Here is a 19,671-nt window from a genome sequence, read left to right as displayed (position 1 = left end):
GTAATCCTTACACAGCTCTATGAATTAAATAAATCAAGTGTCATCATCCTCATTTTACTGATGAGGAACTACAGACAGAATGGACAACTTCCCTGTGGTCACGTGACAGCAATTACAGAACAGAGAACCAAATATGTGTCACTTTGCCTCTGAAAAGCTGAGCATCTTTCACATTTTAACTTTGCTTCTCAGTTTAATATCAACTCTACCAGATTTGAATCATAAGGGGAAGCCAACTCTACAAAATCAAAAAAGAAATCAGGGTATATGCAGTCTTCCAAAATGAGTACTTTGAAGTGCCCACCTTTCATTTATATGCATAAATTCTGCTGTGCTTCCTAAAAATGGCAGCCATAACTCACCTTCTAGAAGATGCTTGAGAAATAATTTAACATAACAATAATCAGGGCATTCATTCAACAATGTGCTTGAAGTTCAAAAAACAAACTAATAAACAAACAAAAAACTGAGGGATTTGGAAGAATTCAAGAACTCTGCTTTATAGATACAGTCAAAACTCACTTTATTTTAATAGACCGAAAAGCATCTGCAAGTGCTCATGGCTAGCCCTGCAATTTCCAGATTAGCTGGGTTTTAAGCAGGTTGAGAAGGAATTCTTTCAATTTCTGTACTGTGTCTTAGGACCAACTGAAATTTGAAGCTACGTGGGCAAACAGCCATCAGAGCACAAGAATAATGACTCTGCCAGGTGTGAACTTTGGCCTTTCAAATTGGCAAGTAGACATGGAATTATGTTGGCTTCATACACAGACAACCCTATAAGCATGCCCTGAGTGCAAGTCTCATGTTAGTTTCTATTCAGTATCTGGTGGCTATGGTATAAAGGCAGTGCTATGATTTCTTTACACTTAAACTTTAACATGTTTCCATATTTTAAAAAGTAGTTACTTCCCAAATCTGTAGTACAGTTAAGAAGGCTCCTCTTGGGAAGAAAATAATAATAATAATAATATTCCTTAATTATTAGTTCTACCAAAAATAGTTGGGTTTTTTTTAATGTCAAAATCAAATTTAATGATATATTCTGGCACAGTAAATTAGGGAAAGCCAGGACCAGAAGAAAAAAAAAAAAACATTAAAACAAAACTGAAACCAAAATGGGCAATTTTTCTTGGAAGTCTAAAGGTTTTTGAATTCTTAAATCTGTCTGATGCCCACACCTTCTCTAGCCCAGGCCAAGTCAGACAGAGACTTAGAAACACACAGATAAGTCACGCTATTTGAATCTAAAGAATGCATTTCTATGTTTTCTAAAGAATTAAGTTATTTTCCAGAAACCCAGATGATCTTGTCCAAAAGGGTGGCTTGCCTAAATACATACTCTCTATTTTTCTCTTTTTAATGTTAATTGATGTGATAGAACCAAGCTAAATAATCTCCCTTAAAAGTCAAACAGTGTCTGTAAATCAAGGAAGAAAGCTAACAATATCCCATAACTTACCAGAGGTGAGCATCTGAAATGCAGTTTTTAATGTCAATGATTATATGTTATTTTCAGGAACTAGTCCTTGCATCACAGGAATTCTCAGGAAAGAACATTTTTTTACTCATATATATATATATATATATATATATATGAAATGAAAACAACAACAACAACAACTTGTTCTTGTATCTTATGGAATACTACTAGTGATACTGAAGAACACTGAGGCAATAGATTTACTGCACTTGTTTGACCTGGGTATCTACTATGAAATGTATATCTTGCATATACATCCTTGTTTTAGAGCTGAAAATGTCCAACAGAGTGCTAGGCTCTTCTAAAATTGTGGAGTAGGACTGTTGGTGGGAATGCAGGCTGGTGCAGCCACTCTGGAAAACAGTAGGGAGGTTCCTCAAAAATTGAAAATAGAGCTACCATATGACCCAGCAATTGCACTACTGGGTATTTACCACAAAGATACAAATGTAGGGATCTGAAGGGGCACGTGCACCCCAACGTTTTTTGCAGCAATGCCCACAATAGCCAAACTATGGAAATAGCCAAGATGTCCATTGACAGATGAATGGATAAAGAAGAGTGGTATATATATACAGTGGAATATTATGCAGTGATGAAAAGAAATGAAATCTTGCCATTTGCAATGATGTGGATGGAACTGGAGGGTATTATGCTGAGTGAAATAAGTCAATCAGAGAAAGACATCTATCATATGACCTCACTGATATGAGGAATTCTTAATCTCAGAAAACTAACTGAGGGTTGCTGGAGTAGTGAGCGGTGGGAGGGATGGGGTGGCTGGGTGATAGACATTGGGTATGTGCTATGGTGAGCACTGTGAATTGTGTAAGACTGTTGAATCACAGATCTATACTTCTGAAACAAATACTATATTATATGTTAAAAAAAAAAAGAAGATAGCAGGAGCGGAAGAATGAAGGGGGGAGAATCAGAGGGGGAGATGAACCATGAGAGACTATGGACTCTGAGAAAAAACTGAGGGTTCTAGAGGGGAGGGGGTGGGGGGATGGGTTACCCTGGTGATGGGTATTAAAGAGGGCACATACTGCATGGAGCACTGGGTGTTATACACAAACAATGAATCATGGAATACTACATCAAAAACTAATGATGTAATATATGGTAATTAACATAATAAAAAATAAAGAACTAAATAAAATAAAATAAATAAAATAAAATTGTGGAGTAGGGTTTCATTTGCCATCAATTCCACTCACCCATTTCTGTACATCCCTTCCAGTAACCTCTATCCTTGCACCATACTCTTTCTAATGCATAAGGCTTAATCCCAACAAATTCCCAGGATTAGTGTCCCTCCTTAATAATGAAGTTGACATTCATATCATCTCCTTCACCTCCAGCTAGAGATTTCTAATAAAACAGAAGTGGTGAGGTTAATTGGGAGTCCTGTCTGTAATAGCAGTTTGGATGGGGAGGGAGGCCAGCAGTCAGGAGTCCCCAAAAGTAAGCACAAGGAAAAAAATTTTACTATTATTCCTCAACTTAACCAAGTTCTTTCCAAAGTACCTCACAAAGTACCCAAAACAAAATGACAAGGTATCCATCAGAGATTTAGTACCTTTATTTGGAGTTTTACTTTTTTGGTCTCATGTATTATGAATTTAATTCAAAAGATGGGAAGACTACAGTAACATCCTATGTGGTGACAAAACTAATGGAGGGACACTGTTTAAACAAGTGGATGTTTCTAGAACTTCCATTGCACAAAGCAGATGCTATGAAAAACAATTGAATTTTGTGGTCATGCAACCCTAATTATCTTTCCTCCCAAGATTCTTCTGATTTGGCTGAAGTGAGGCTGACATGAATCAATATATATTTATGTAGCATAGAACATATAATAGACTAGATATTCTAAAATGTAATTCTGCTTCATTAAAATCAACAAACATATTTTTATTGTCTCACTGAACTTCAGGAATAAAGAATCATAAGTTTTAGGAGGACAAAACCAAGGCAGTGAGCCATAAACTAATATTAGGATTGTATCATGCAGAAATACTTGTACCATCTTGTAGAAGAATAGAAATCCAAGCCTTGAGCCCTTGCCAAGTGAAGATGTTGAATCTGAGACTCTCACATGAAGCTTTAGTGAAAAAAAGACTAAAAAAGAATATCACCTAACAGCAAAGGGATTAAACATAAAACCTGTCCACTTCTGATGTAGCTTTGAATTGTAAAAAAAAAAAAAAAAAGTAACAAAAGTAATTACATGACATATGAAATTCATAGTACAACATTTCTGCTGAAACTTCAATCATAGGCTTGCTCTCATTCAGGTGTGCAGGTCAAACTTATACTCACTCTCTTTTCAGAAAAAAACAAAACAAAACAAAACAAACAAAAAAAAAAAACAAAGTGAGAACTTAAAATAATCCTAAATTGGTAGCACCTCTTGGTACCTGGTAGGATTAAATGCAAATTTTGCCTAGAGGAAGGCTTCCAAATTTTTGATCACCAATGTTTCTACAAATTAATTTCAACAAAATATGTGTTCACACACATAGACACACACACACATGAGAACAAGGAACCATAGGAAAGGAGTAGAAAACCAAAAATCACAGATTTAGGCCCCTTCAGACTTCAGATATTGGGATTATCAGAGGCAAAATGTTCAATAGCTATTAACATAATAATTAGACATAAAAATATAGAAACAGTAAAATGAGTGAGAACAACAGACTAAATAAACAGATGTGTTTGAAAAAGAACAAATAAAAACTTTTAGAAATAAAATGATAATTGATGAAAAATGTCTCAATGACTGGGTTTGATGAGATATTAGGGAGAGCTGAAGAGAGAATTAGTGAATTTGAAGATGGGAAAATCAATACATTGCCCAGAATTCAAGATAGACAAAAATATTAATAATAATGATATTTATTATAAAAGTACAGTAAGAAACATGAAGATAAAAATGTAAAATGTAAGATTTGCCTAGTGTGGGTCTAGAATAATTGAATAGAGAGAGTAAGAAAGAGGCCTGATTTGACATGCTGAGAATTTTTGAGAATTAATATGGGGATACATGTGAATAATACGTATGGTATAGATAGATACATAAGAGCTAATAAATAGATACGAAGAGGAAACACACACATCAAAGGAGATACTTTAAAAGAAATATACTATCAGACACAAGGCTATAAAACTGCAAAACACCTAAAGCAAAAAGAGGACCTTAAAAGTAGCTTGTGGGTGTTGGGGGTGGGGGTGATCAGGGCACTTTCAAAGGCAGGACAGACTGACAGCCAACCTTTCAACAGTAATAGCAAAAGACAGAAGACTAGAGTGATGTGCTGGTAAGGATTTAAATCTGACCCCTCAACAGTGGGAGAGACCTGTAGCATTTCTGATTTCCATAAACACTCCGAGTTTATCCAGTTTCAAACTGGATTATAACATTAGTGAATGCAGAATTGGGCACAGATGTGTATAACAGGTTCTTATGTGCTAGTGTGAGCTAGCTCCATCATATACCTGAATAATTCTCTCAATATCAAAAGGAAAATATCCTTTATTATTGAATTGTATTTCTAGCAAAATTATTTTCCACTAATAAAGTTGAGATAAAGTCCTTTATCAGATGAAGGGACACTTAGACAAAGAAACTCATAAGGATTTACTTCAGAAAGAAGGAAATTAAACCTTGTAGTAAGTAGAAAGTTATGAAGTATATGAAGGATTGAGGAACAAGTAAATTAGTGACTGCATTACTAAATCAAAATAATAGTGTCAGGGCACTTGAGTGTCTCAGTCCTTAAGTGTTCAACCCTGATTTCTGCTTGGGTCTTGATATTGGAGTTGTGAGATTGAGCCCCATGTCAGTCTCTGAGCTCAGCTTGGATTCTCCTTAGGATTCTCTTTCTCCCTCTCCCTCTCCCTCTGCCCTTCCCCACCCCTGCTTGCACTCTCTCTCTAAAAATAAATAATAAATAAATAAGTAAATAATGACAACAACAACAACAACAATGGTGTCAACATAAAATGATTATTAATAGGAGGCGGGATGGAAATAAGAAAGTAAACATACAAAATTCAATCTAGAGGTTGGTCAGGGGTGACTGGCTCATTCGACTGCCATTTTGGAAGCTAAAATTGACATTTTCCAGACCTGACTACAGTTGGGTTTCTGGACGTGCATAATGTTCTGGAAATTAAATAAGTTTATGGATCTGGAAGGCTGCAGTGAGACAGGAGTCATTTTTATGCCTCCTCAGCTGTTTCTACCGGCAAGTAAAATCATGGTAAAATGAAGTGTCTTCTGCCATCACTTTTCAGAGACCTTTCCTGCCTCCTGGGGAGGAGTACTGCAGGACTGGGGCCTCAGGGGCTTCTGGACTCTAGCCTCTCATCAGTGATGGCCTCAGAGCTAATAGCTTCCCATAAATCCCCTCACAACTGCTGAATAGTCATTCCAAAAGACTGCAACAAGAATTTACCAATACTGGAAGGGGTGCCACAATTTTGCAAGCAACTCATTTACAGTGTTAAATGCATTCTTGCTCAAAATGCCTAAAAAAGTTGAATGAATAGAAAATAAGGAAGCAGAGACAAATCTAGCCATACAAGCAACCCCAAAATGTAGAGAGGCTTACATTTGCCAATTTATAACCCAAAGATGGTCAGACTGGATAAAGTACAAAATCCAGCCATATGTTCTTCACAAGATTACACACAGGCTTAAAGAAAAAGAAAGATTAAGAATATGCTAATCATGGGGTGCCTGGGTGGCTCAGTGAGTTGAGCATCTGATTCTTGAGATCAGCTCAGGTCATGATCTCAGGGTCCTGAGATAAAACTTTACATAAAGCTCCCTGCTCAGTCTGCTTGAGATTCTTTCCCTCTCCCTCTATCCCCACTCCCCCTTGTGCTCTCTCTGTCTCTCTTTCTCTCTCAAATAAATAAATCTTGAAAAACAAAAAAAACTAAGCTTATCGTGATGAGCATTGAGCAATGTATAGAATTGCTGAATCATTATATTGCACACTTAAAAAGGATATGACACTGCATATTCATTATAATTGAATTTAAAAAAATAAAGAAAAAAGGGAAGAAAAAGAAAAATTGAAAGGAAATATATGGGAAAAGATAGACCACACAAATGAATCCAATTTATTAATAACAGACAAAACAGACTTAACCCCAAGGAGCAATTAATTTAAAAAGACCACTTCAGTATGAAAAAAAAATGTTCAATTCATCAAGATACAAAAATTTCTTAAAGACCCTCATTGTATATAAGATGAAAATTCACAGAACTTCTGGTAGAAAAAAAAGAAAATCTACTATTATAGGAGATTTCAATCCTCTTTCAACTGGTGAAGAATTAATGAAGAGATTAAACATTTGAGCAATCCAATAACTGGATAGCCCAAATCCTTAATTTCTTTAAGTAAAAATTAAGAAAATTTAAGTAAAAAATAAACATCTAAAATCAATTAATTAATTAGAAAGTAAGTAAATAATTATTTTACTCAACTTCTATGTTAATATGCCTTACTCAGGCTTCTATAAAGTAGATATAAATGCTAGCCCCAAACCCTGCCACATATATATCTCAGCAAGTCCTACACCAGAAACCTTGGTTTTAGATCTTGCATGTTATAGGAGCAAGAGCCTCCAGATTTGAATTGCCAACCAGCCCGATGGAAATTATTTATTTCTTCACTGATTTTAACAAAGCCCACTGGAAAGGAATGGGCAGGAACAAACCTTTGACTTTGCCCAAGGTGAGTGACCGTATGGCCCTGAATTCGACTTCTGGGGAGAAGTTGTAACTGAGTCGCAGTTGCTGATCTACCTGCAGGAAAACAGAAAACAAAGGTGCATCAGAAGAGGTCTGTAAGTAAAGGGCATAAAACCCTCCCATCTGGAAAGAGCTTGGAAACACACACAGAGCAGATCCCTCTTTGGGACTTTCTCTCTGGAGAGATGAGAAATGTCTCGCTAATTCTCCCACAATGCAGGCAAAATACTCCTTTCTTCCCTCTTGGTTAAATAAAGGCTTTCATACAAGTCTTCTCCCTGGGAAATTCTGTACAGCTTTAGACAGGTATTTATCTCCCCACTGAGAGTTTCTCACCAAGTTCTTTACTGCAAACAAGCAAACAAATGACACCTTCTTGGGACCATGCTGTGCAGGACTGACATTGAAAGAAAAGCACATACTCAATCCCCATTTCTCCCTTCTCCCCATTTGGCCCTTGCTGCCTCCTTTGCTACAATAATTCTAACCTGGTCCTTTTCGGGTGTGGATGGGGGATTTTCCTGAGCAAATATTTCAGTTTGACAAAAAGCTGGACCCTGGGGAGGATAGGCTAGCAGAAGAGTTGCCACCAACATGAACACCTGATAAGCACCCCTCACAGGGGTGAGCAAAGGCCACCACTGGGATTCTTTAGGACTTTATTTCCAGGATAATCCCTTAGGGCACCCTCTTTTTCTGGCCTACTGCTAATCCCAGCTCTATCCCCTTCTTCTCCTCCTCATTCCAAGACAGTGTTACCCATCCATTCCCAACCTTTTTGGTCTAGTCAAATCTGCAATTTCTTCTGGCTCTACACTGAACATTCACATGATATGAATAGGTAATTATGAACCTTTAAAACTGTATGCCCAGCCCCACTCTCCACTTGGAAGCAGCTAACCCAGGGTTGATACTCAATTTTCCTAGATCCCACGGTCCCTCCACCCACTTCTGCTCAGATTAACCATCCCCTAGAATCCTCTGGGTTCTGTAGTGGTTTCTGCTGTGAGAGAAGTCACTGGCTATGACTTCTGGTGCATGATTAGATACCTTATTACTATTTCATTTATGAAATGAGACTGGAATAATATTTGCTATTTATTGAATTCTGGGTATGTATGAGACATCATATTGAAGCATCTTTCAAAATATATGCCTCCCTATAATATTGTGAAATAGACATTATTACACCTGTTTTACAGACTAAGGAACTGATATCCTAGAGATCAATAACTTGGCCAGGGCCAGACAGTGTCACAAAGCAGTGTCTCTTTGTCATGTGGCCCACCCACCACTCTTTATGGTGTTTGCTTTATTTGTCCACACCTCTCTAGATATCTGAGCAACCCGTAGACAATCATTATATGTTTTTACTTCTGGCTTTCAACAAAACTTATCAACAAACATCTGAGAATCTACTATGTGCCAAACACTATTTTAGTGCTCCATGAGTCTACCTCATCCAGAAAGCTTTCCTTGAAGTCTTGGTTCGATCAGGTGACACTCTTCTCTATGCTCATGGTGGCTTTTTTTTCTGCCCCTAACTTGGAATTTAAAGTGCTGCATTATAATGATCTGCTTCTCTCTCTTTCTCCCTCCCACCCTCACTAAACTATTGCCTCTTTAAGAATTCAGACATCTTAGCAATATATGTTTTCTTTAAGACCTTTTACAGAAACTGGCAGAGTAACTCCTAACATGGGTTTGTTGAGTGAATAAATAAACATCTTGTATCGATTCCCTTTCTATCTTGGGGCTATGGTGACATAGTTGGTCACATCACCAGGATGCTTCTCACTGCCTGGTAGTCCCTACACTTTTAGGTACAACACTGGGGTTTGGTCCCCATGGTGCCCATCCACAATTTGTTTAATGCTCATGGATTCAGGTTGAGTCCTTGCCCTGAAGGAGTTTTCTTCTTGCCCTACTTCAGAGCTCTTTCCTGCCTCTTCTCACCTCGAAGACTGCCCCTTCCAGTAGGGGCGGGGTCCTCCCCTCCTGTGCTCTTGCCCAGGTTGGAGAGCATGCTGAAATGAGTGAGAGTTCCCGGTGGAGTGGAGAACAGTAGAAGGTTGAGCTGAGATGCCCCTAGATTCGGCCCCTCACCTGCTCCCCGGGGTCCACAAGATCAGCTGCCTCTGCAAGTTGTTCCTGAACCTTGACGGTTCCATGCGCGAATGTCACACATGGGAGAGCTCACTGTTCAAGCAGCTGAGTCATCCCTATTCTGCTCTTCTGTTTCGTGGGAACTCACCTAGTCTTTAGCACTTAAACCCGAGGACTAATGAAGGAGAGGAGGTGGGAAATGACACCCAGTTAAGGGAGTTTTAGGAAAACCATGAGTATTTGGAGAGGAAGGAAAGATGACTCAAACGATACTTGAGGTTACTGCTGGACTATGGATAGTCGGGGCATGGGTTCCAGCACTAACATGGAATATGGCACCTAAGCATTTGGACCGGTTCAGGTGCTGGGTTACCAATTTGAAAAAATCTTAGCAAATTCATAGGACAAAAGCATACAAACAAACAAAAAGAAGGGTGTACTAGAGAGATTTATTTTCAGGCCTTCAACATTTATAATATGGGCTATTGTAATCATTGAGGTATTCAGTGGGAAATATATTATTTTGTCATATTTCCTTTTATTTGTTTCTATGGTTTAGTATTGTTTTTGTTTTTAATTATAATTGGTGGGGTGGTAAAGAGTGAAGAATTGTCTGTAGTCCTTTATCACTATTGGATGTCTAAAGTTTAAAATCTGGCCGTAGAGAAGCTTTGTTGAACTCAGGATCTAGGGTGCCCAGTGGTCTTGTCAAGTTTTTAAATGGGATGGAAAAAAACAAGAAAATGGAACAAACCTTTTTTGAGTAAGTCGTACATGCCAGGCTTCATGCTTGGTCTTTTAGCTATGTTCTTTCAAAAACTGACTGAGCTCAGTTTGCATTTGCATTCCCCCTCTTTTTTTTTTTTAAGATTTTATTTATTTATTTAACAGAGAGAGACACAGCGAGAGAGGGAACACAAGCAGGGGGAGAGGGAGAGGGAGAAGCAGGCTTCCCGCTCAGCAGGGAGCCTGACGTGGGGTTCGATCCCAGGACCCTGGGATCATGACCTGAACCGAAGGCAAAGGCTTAACGACTGAGCCACCCAGGAGCCCGTCTTTTTTTTTTTTTTTTTTTTTTTTTTAGATAAAGCAGTAGACTGAAGCTCAGAAAAGTGAGTAATGGTCTTAGATCACATAATGTAAGTAGTGGAGCACAAATTCACACTCAAGTCCTATAGGGATACCTCTCTTGACCTCAGGATCTTCATCTCTTGAGAAAAAAGGAGGTAATTACTTTGTTTCAAAAGTTCCTGCACTTACTTCTTTATGAGTTGGCATTTTGGTAAACTGGCTTTATCTGTTTAATGTCACATATGCATTTTAAATAAGAACACTGAAGTTCACCTCCACTACCAGAGCATTTTGGGGGGCACCTGTACCTTAAAAAACACTAGCCAAATTACAATTCTCAACTCATCTCCAGGAATACTTGCTCCTGATTGCAGGCCCAGTCCCCATGACCTTCTTCTCAGCATCACAAAGAAAGACAGGAGGAAGAATAGCAACTCTAGGCCTGGGGGTTATGAGGGAATCTGTTTATAGGTACTGGATGCCTCTGATTGGTTGAGGATGGTGATGCCCACCTGCTCTCTCTAATCAATTCTGATTCACAGGGCCTAAGGGCAGGACTGGAGATGTAGTAGGAGCCTATCCTTTTCTGTTTTTACTGAACAGTTTGTTCTAAGCAGGAAGGATGGAGAGATATAGACAGGATAAGAGGGGTGGGAGTATCAAGGAGGCAGGTGTATTGTGTTACTGTGTCAATGAAATGATTTAAAATGATTAAAAAAATAGTCTCTGCTCCAGTTTTTCTTTTTTTTAAGATTTTATTTATTTATTTGACAGAGAGAGAGAGACAGTGAGAGAGGGAACACAAGCAGGGGAATGGGAAAGGGAGAAGCAGGCTTCTCGCTGAGCAGAGAGCCTGACATGGGGCCCCATCCCAGGACCCTGGGATCATGACCTGTGCCGAAGGCAGATGCTTAATGACTGAGCCACTCAGGTACCCCTCTGCTCCAGTTTTCTTTCTGCACCCTCAAGGTTTTGGAAGTAATTTGTTCTCAACCAACATGTGCTTATCATTCACTATTAAACTGATTGGTGGAAATCTTTTTATGGAAAAGAGAAGGAAATGCCTCTTATTGTTCCCTCACTGACCTGTTTTTGTCTTTCATTTGTGGAAAAGAATACAGGAAATATAAAGAAGGAAAACTGAATCATATGTACACATGCCCACCAGAATGCATCCTGCATGTCAAGACATTCAAATGAGAAGTTATCATTCCCATCCCTTTTATCTTCCAATCTTGCACGAAACCAAACTTTCTCCAAAGATGTGCCCCCCTTATTTCAAGAGTAAATTCTAGAGGGAAGCTCATTATATTAAAACCACTCAGGGATTGTTTTCTACCACACATTGGACAATTATTCTTGAACCCCCACTCAATCAAGAAAACTAATAGTCATCTTTGACTTCTCCCATAACCTACATCTAAAAGGTTGCCCAATGCTACTGATGTTACTTCTATGACATTTCACATCATGTCCATGGTTCCCCCACTGCACTAATTGAAGCCCTCATGAACTCTTTCTGACTGGCCTCTGTCTTATGCCTCATCACTCCCCAATGTGTATTTCCATGCAGTGATCACAGTGAGCCCCTGAAAATGAAATTCTACTTCCCTTGCCTAAAATCCAATGGTTTCCCTTCCTTTCTCCACAGGGCCAATTTGATCTCCTCCACATAATAAATTAAGCCCTGTGGAATTTATTCATTTCATTCATAAATATTAATTGAGTACCTGTTATATGTTAGGCACTGCTTGATAAAGTGGGGTTCTATGGTAATGAAAACAGAAAAAATTCCTGTCCTCTAGAGGAGAGAGAAGACAAAATAAATAAATAAATAAATTATATTGAATGTTAGATTGTGTTTAAGCACTGTAGGGTGGATGTCAAAGGGCAAGTTCGCTGTATTAAACAAGGTGATCAAAAATGGTCTCATTAAGAATAATTGCTTTTTGAGAGATGTCCTGAAAGAAGTGCAAGTACAACTAGTAATGTAGATATATGGACAATAGCATTCTAAGCAAACCATATTCAAGGATGTTCAAGAGCCCTGAAACAGCAAGGAGGACAGAGTGGCAATGTAGAGTCAAAGAAAATACCGATAGATGGGAGTAACATGGGAATTGAGCTGTGGAGGCTGGGTCACGGAGACCCCCTTAAGCTTCTCAAGGTCTTTGGCTTTTACTCCACTCTACTTACTTTTTTCTTAAGGTCTTTGGCTTTTACTCTACATGAGAAATAAAACCACTGAAGTGTTTGGATGGAAGAGAACCATCTGATTAATGTTTTAATAGGATCTCTCTGGCTGCTATGTTGAGAACAGGTTGTAGGGCAACAAAAAGTGAAGGAGAGATCTGTCAATTAAGATGCAACTGTAAACTGTAATAATCCAAGGAAGATAGGAGGGTGGCTGGGGCATGGTAGAGGCTGTTGATCCACAGGATGTTGCATGTGAGAGGAGAGATATCAGAGATGACAACATAATGTTGAGATCGAGAAGTTGCCAGAATAGAGCTGCTATTAACTGAGGTGTGGAAGATTTATGGGGGTAGGGAGTGTTTGGGGAAAGATTTTCAGTAACTCAATGTGAAATATGTAACATTTGAGATGGCTAATAGACATTCAAGAGATATGCCAAGTCGGCAATGATAGGTCTGGAATTCAGAGAAAGGATTGGAGTTAAATGTAGCTTTGGGATTAATTAATCAGCATTCCATGGCATTTAAAGATGCGAGTCTGGGGCGTCTGGGTGGCTCAGTTGTTTAAGCGACTGCCTTTGGCTCAGGTCATGATCCCGGAGTCCAGAGATTGAGTCCCACGTCAGGCTCCCGGCTCAGTGGGGAGCCTGCTTCTCCCTCTGACCCTCTCCCCTCTCATGCTGTTTCTCGCTCCCTTGCTCTCTAATAAATAAATAAATAAAATCTTAAAAAAAAAGATGTGAGCCTGAATGAGATTAGACACAGAATGAGTGTAGACACAAAAGAAATGAAAACGAGTCCTAGGATGCTCCACTTCAGACAATGATGGGAAGGCAACAAAAGAGAAGAGAATGAGCATCCAGCAGATACAGAAGAAACAGGTGAAATTGATGTCCTACAAGCTAAATAAGAATGTGTCTCAAGAGCAGAGGCATCATTGTGTCAAATGTCAATGGGAAGATAAGTAAGGAAAAGATTGCTAGATTCTGTAAGATCACTGGTGTCTTTAGAAGTACAATTTTAGTCCAGCACAGAAACAAATTATTCACTGGTTTAAGAAAAAGGAAGGGCAACTTGGAAGACCAAATATATAAACATTTCCAAGGATGTGGGCAATAAACTGAATTGAAAGAGAAAATGGGACAGTACATGAATTCAGACAAGAGAGAGGTTCCCTTCCCTGACCTAGAGAGTGATTTTTGTCATGCTGTGTTGTGTTGTGTTGTATTGTATTGTAATTGTGTTTTTAATGAATGCAATCCTTGCATGTTTATGCTTTGGGAAGCCATCCAAACAGAACTGGCAAATGTTGACAAGGGAGGGGAGATGCTGGAGTGATGTTCTTCAGTGTGGTATGAGACCTGTCCCACAAGTCATGGATTCAGTCTTAGAAAGAAGTCCTGCCTGCTCATATTCACCAACATGAGGGAGACAAAGTTCCTGGACACCAATGCATGTGTATGGGTAAATGTGGTGGTGAGAGTGTGCAGGTATTGTCTTCTGAATGCTACATTTATCACAATAAAGAAGAAAAGAAAGTCATCTCATACAAGTGAAGATGGGGTTGTAATTGTTGGGGTGTAAGGGGAAAGAAGGAGGTTTAAACTTATCATCTAAGAGATCAAGAGAGTGATGGATTAAAAAAAATAAGAGGCAATTGCTGGGCTGACGGAAGGACTCATTTGAAGTCATGATTCTGAATAGGATGGTGTGGACTCTGCCAGTTCTCTGTTGTCATGTGCCCTCATCTGATCCCTGCCTTTTATACCAACACCCCTGGAATTCCAGAGTGCTTGCCACATGCTATGCATTTCTGGACATTTTTGTTGATTCTCACGTGGACCCACCATCTGAGCATTTCTTTCTTTCTTCTCCACTTAGCCAATTCCTCCTCACCTTCATGACTCAGTTTATTCCTAACTTTCTCCAAGAAACAAATATTGATTCCCAGAAGAGATCAGTGGCCTCATCTGTGCTCCCATAACACCTGCACACATTTCTCCCCTAGCCCTTGACAGTCTCTTGTGATTTCTTCTTCAGTTGTGTGTCCTCCTCTTATACTCCAATTCAGGGTTATCAAATTTGATCAGGCTTCAGAATCACCTGCTACCTCCTGCAAAAAAGTTGTGATTAAGTATTCTGATGTAAGGCCCAAGAACTTGTATTTCTAACAAAGTCTCAGGAGATGTTCATGCTGGTAGCAAACGGGGAACACACTGTAGTTCAGTAGTTCAATTTTGTCTAGTTCTTCAAAAGCTGGAGTCAAGTGTGCTTGATATCTATCCCCAGAACTTGGCTGCGTGCTTGGCTCAGGGTAGAAACTCAGAAAATTTTACTGAACAGCTAAAGCATATTCGACTGAATGAGAAGAAGTTAAGTAAGATACCTGAATGGTAAGCTCTCTTCCCTCGCGGTTAATGTTCAAATGGTGCATCCTTCTGTTGGCAAAGTTCTCTGCATCAATATTGAAAACCTGGGTTTCTTCCTTGCTTAGCTGATAGCGAACCTGTAAGCTTCCTTGAAAAAAAATATTAGAAATTAGAATTAAACATGGGATTTTGTATATATATATATATATATATAAACATAAAATGCAAAAATGTGATCAGATTATCTTTTAGTTGATCATTACTCTTTTCTAGGGATCTATGTCTCAACCCTTTCATTATTCAAATTTTGAAAAATGCTATATTACTCTATGTATATAGTATATAGCATAAACATGTATATACATATAGCAATATATGTACACTATATACTATATTAATATATATATATCATATATACTATATAAATTTCATTATTCAAATTTTGAAAAATGTTATTTTACTATAGCATCTGGGTCCATACGGAAAATCCTAAGTATAGGTACAAAATTAGTGCGTGTGTGTGTGTGTGTGTGTGTGTGTGTGTGTGATGAAAAACCATAACTCCAGGTTGGAAAATAAAACAATCACAAGTCTATTGTGTAATTGGATTGTGAAAATTTTAATAAGATAGAGTCCTTTTCCATTCTCTCTTCAATTCCTACTGTTTCTTATAATTCCTTTTCTTCCCAATTGCCTTCATGGAATTTCATAATACATAATGTGAAATAAGATTGTAAAATAATCTAAGCCACAATAGAAGAAAAATGTTTGGCCTATTAAAATGATACACAATTGAATCAGCTGATACAAGAACCTCTATAACTAATGCTGGTTTTCCTGGTTCACTCTCTCCTTTTGGCTCTATTATTGTTTGGGTTTTTATCACTTAAATATGAATAATGGGTCTGTAGCAGTGGCATATTTGGTACTGAGAGGAGTTGAGCTGCGGTGGTGGTGCAAATGTGCAGGTGTAGGGCAAGGGGACCTGGCGACAGCCAGCCTATGGTAAGGAAACACACATTGCGTGCACTAGTGGGCTGTTGGATGGCATGCTCTTCCACACTCCTTCCAATTCTAAGAATCTGGGCATGTTCATATTTAATTCAACACAATAAACTAAATTGGCATGTGATAATTGTGTGTCAGGTATGGTGGTGAGTACCACATTCCTTGAGGGTATTTGGACTCTTACCATCACACTGTCTGAGTAATTCATCTGCATACATATTCTGTGTGCATTTGTTCATTTTAAAAATCACTTCTATTTTATACATCTTCTCTAACACTTGCCTCACAATCATCTATCTTACATATTAATAGTCTCATAGGGATTCTGCCTATGAAAGTATTCTGAAGCTTCCCCAACATCACAGTTTATGTCTAAAATATTTCAACCAGTTCTTCTAGAGCCATACAAATATTGATCTCAATTTCTTAGGAGTTTTGATGCAATCAATATCTTCTACTCCTACAGGCTCTATGCTCATCTCTACCCTAGCAGGTACTGGGCTGTGTTATTTGTATACTCACTTGTCTTTCACACAAATCTGTAAGCTCCTTGAGGATCTGCACATATCTTAGATTCCTAGTGTCTGGACCATAGCAAATACTCAGTAAATTTTAAAGGAAGGAAGCAAGGAAGGAAGGCAAGGAAGGAAGGAGGAAGGGAAGGAGAGGGAAGGAGGAAGGGAGGGAGGGAAGAAGGAAGGAAGGAAGGAAGGGAGGGAGGAAGGAAGGAAGGAAGGAAGGAAGGAAGGAAGGAAGGAAGGAAGGAAGCAAAGAAGGAAGGAAGCAAAGAAGGAAGAAAGGAAGGAAGGACCAACAAATTCAGTGGGGCTTAGAAAATTTTTACATCTGAAGAAATAACTCCTCTGAAATAGTACAAATTTAGGTGATACATATTCTCAATAAATCCAGAGACCAATGAATTATTCTTAGAAACTGTTTCACCTTGGTATTTATTGGTCCAAAGTTGGGAGAAACCCTGGAGAATACGAGTGGCATGCTTAAGGAACTGGATAATTCCTGAAGGCCCCCTCTAGAATTTAGTAGTGTCTGCACTAGTTTATCCTCCTGCATCTGAGGCTGTGATGTTTCAGGGAATTCATTCAGGTTTGGATTCCAACCAACTGCCCTCAAAATTTTGTCTCTCTTTAGCATTTAAGGTTTATCTCTTTCCCATGCACCTGGATTTGCCTTATATATCTGGTCCAGTGTTTTTCAAATTGGTTTTAAATTAGAACACTATTTGGGCACCTGGGTAGTTCAGTCAACAGAGTGTACAACTCTTGACCTCAGTGTTGTGAGTTCAAGCCCCATACTGCATGTAAGATTACTTAAAAATATAAAATATTTAACAAAATAGAATGCTTCATTCAAATGAAATCTAAAATGAAATTTATAGAAAACAGAAAAAAAAATAAAAACAACCCTGGATCTTCTTGAGTTGAAGTAAGAGTGGGAGGGTACTTCTAGGCTGCTGTTGCCACTGTCCTCTCTCCCTCCACCCACCTTTACTCCACAACCTCATGTTGGCCAAAAGAACTCTTTGGTCTCCCAGCAGCATAGTAGAAAACCTTGCCTCTTCAAAGTAACAACTCAGCCTACCAGGATTTGGTTACATCTGTTCTGGACAGCTTTGTATCACTCATGTGCACCCCATAGGACAGCCCACAGAACAGTCTCTCCCTGCAGTCCTGACCACTGGGACCCCACACTCCAAATACCCATAGGTGCATAGATTTGACAAGCTTACAGTTGGATTTGCCTAGGCTTTAATTTGATCAGTGACAGATTTTCTGTACATATCTATGTGGATGTAGCTGCCTGAAGAGAGAGACCTTCAGGTTAAGGAGAAGCCAAGCTCCCCTTGGAAGATGTTGGACTTATTTTCTTTCTTTTTTCTTTATTTCTTTTTTTCTTAAACAACAGACATTTATTTTCTCTGGACAATAGATCTGGATGCTAGAAGAGCAAAATGTTTTCTTAAAGGCTCTAGGCTAGGATATTTTTATGCCTCATCTTAGCTTCTGGTGGATGCTGGCAATCTTGGCATTCCTTGGCTTGTAAATGCATCACTCTGATGTCCTTTGCCTTCACATGACCTTCTCTCTGTTTCTCTCTGTTGACCCTATTTTCACATCTACTCTAATACTCAAAAGGACACCACATACCATTTGTAAGTCATTTTATTATTTGTATCCTGCTTGACAAATGTCTACTCATAAAAATGGAAAAATATGAAATAGAAACTCAAAACTGAAAAGTCCAAATAATATCTAGTTGAATTCCTTGGATTGGGCCTTAGGGTAAAGATTCTTCCATGTCAGTTATTCCAAAACATCATTTTGTTTTCTTTTTTCTAACTGGTTCCCACTTTTCCAGTCTTCCTACTCAACTGTCTTCCACACTGCCATTAGTGTGAGTATTATAATACATATTCAGTCATGTGACTCTAGCACTTAAAAAAAATTCTAAGCCTCCTTAATTCTACACCATATATTCCAATTTCTTAGCCTGATATACGAAGCCTTTTTTTTTAACCTTTCCAACTTTATCACATACATATTTTTCATATCTGAATCATACCTGAACACTCAGCATCTCTCCAGATAATGCCCCTCTTTACCTCTGTGTGTTTTTCGTTTCCTTTGTCTCCTCATCTGCCTGGCAAGCTCCTCCTCATTCTTTAAAACCCAGCTCACATGACCCAGATCTTCACTAACCTCTAAAACTAGCATAATCTTTTCTTTTACTATATTGCCACTATGCTCACTTTTAGTAACAAACCAAATTCATCATGTTTTTTTTTAATTTTTTTTAAGATTTTATTTATTTATTTGAGAAAGAGAATGAGAGAGAGAGAGCATGAGGGGGGGAAGGTCAGAGGGAGAAGCAGACTCTCTGCTGAGCAGGGAGCCCGATGAGGGACTCGATCCTGGGACTCCAGGATCATGACCTGAGCTGAAGGCAGTCACTTAACCAACTGAGCCACCCAGGCACCCCTCCAATTCATCATGTTTATTTTGTGTTTCCTCTTGAACTTAAGGTCCCCTAAGAAGGATAGTTGCTTATTCATCTTTGTGTCTACAAAGTATAACACAGGGTTTGCTATCTTAAGTCTCCAGAAGATATTTTTTTTAATAAAAATCCACTCTGGAGAATTTTATTACCACTGCACCAAAATTATAAACTAAAAAATTACTCGATGCCTAATGTGTGCCAGATACTAAATAAACAAATAATTATAATGTTATAGTTCTATTTTTAAGAAGTTTATAATCTAGTTGAAAGCAAAAGCAAGGTCATACATGCCTACTATATTTTAGACATTAAATCCTGTACTAAAGATATTTCTTTTCTTTTTTTAAGATTTTATTTTATTTGAGAATGTGAGAGAGAGAGAGAATGAGTGGGGGGGGCGGTGGCAGAGGGAGAAGCAGACTCCCCGCTGAGCAGAGAGCCCAATGTGGGGCCGGATCCCAGGACTCCAGGATCATGACCTGACCTAAAGGCAAACACTTAACTGACTGAGCCACCCAGCCACCCCTAAATATGTTTTCTCTTTCTTTCTTTCTATCCTTCTTTCCTTCCTTCTTTCTTTCTCTCTCTTTCTTTTTTTCTTTTTCTTTCTTTCTTTCTTTCTTTCTTTCTTTCTTTCTTTCTTTCTTT

At 38.6% G+C, this 19,671-nt stretch overlaps 1 protein-coding gene across 1 annotated transcript in view; it reads right to left on the bottom strand.

Moving 5' to 3' along the window:
* The window catches only part of CNTNAP5 (contactin associated protein family member 5), an 872,890-nt gene that overhangs the window by 35,530 nt on the left and 817,689 nt on the right, over positions 1-19,671 (bottom strand). Inside the window, exons 20-21 of the mRNA XM_073885276.1 lie at positions 15,018-15,148; positions 7,226-7,313 (exon numbers count right to left, since the gene is read on the bottom strand). Coding sequence (XP_073741377.1) covers positions 7,226-7,313; positions 15,018-15,148 — 219 coding nt within the window. The remainder of the gene's footprint in view (positions 1-7,225; positions 7,314-15,017; positions 15,149-19,671) is intronic.

Source organism: Callorhinus ursinus, unplaced genomic scaffold, assembly GCF_003265705.2.
Source record: "Callorhinus ursinus isolate GAN/ISIS: 27379988/994484 unplaced genomic scaffold, GSC_fseal_2.0 scaffold2, whole genome shotgun sequence".
NCBI classification, from domain to species: domain Eukaryota; kingdom Metazoa; phylum Chordata; class Mammalia; order Carnivora; family Otariidae; genus Callorhinus; species Callorhinus ursinus.
Note: the sequence above shows the minus strand (reverse complement) of the source record. Positions and strands in the feature narration are given on the sequence as shown.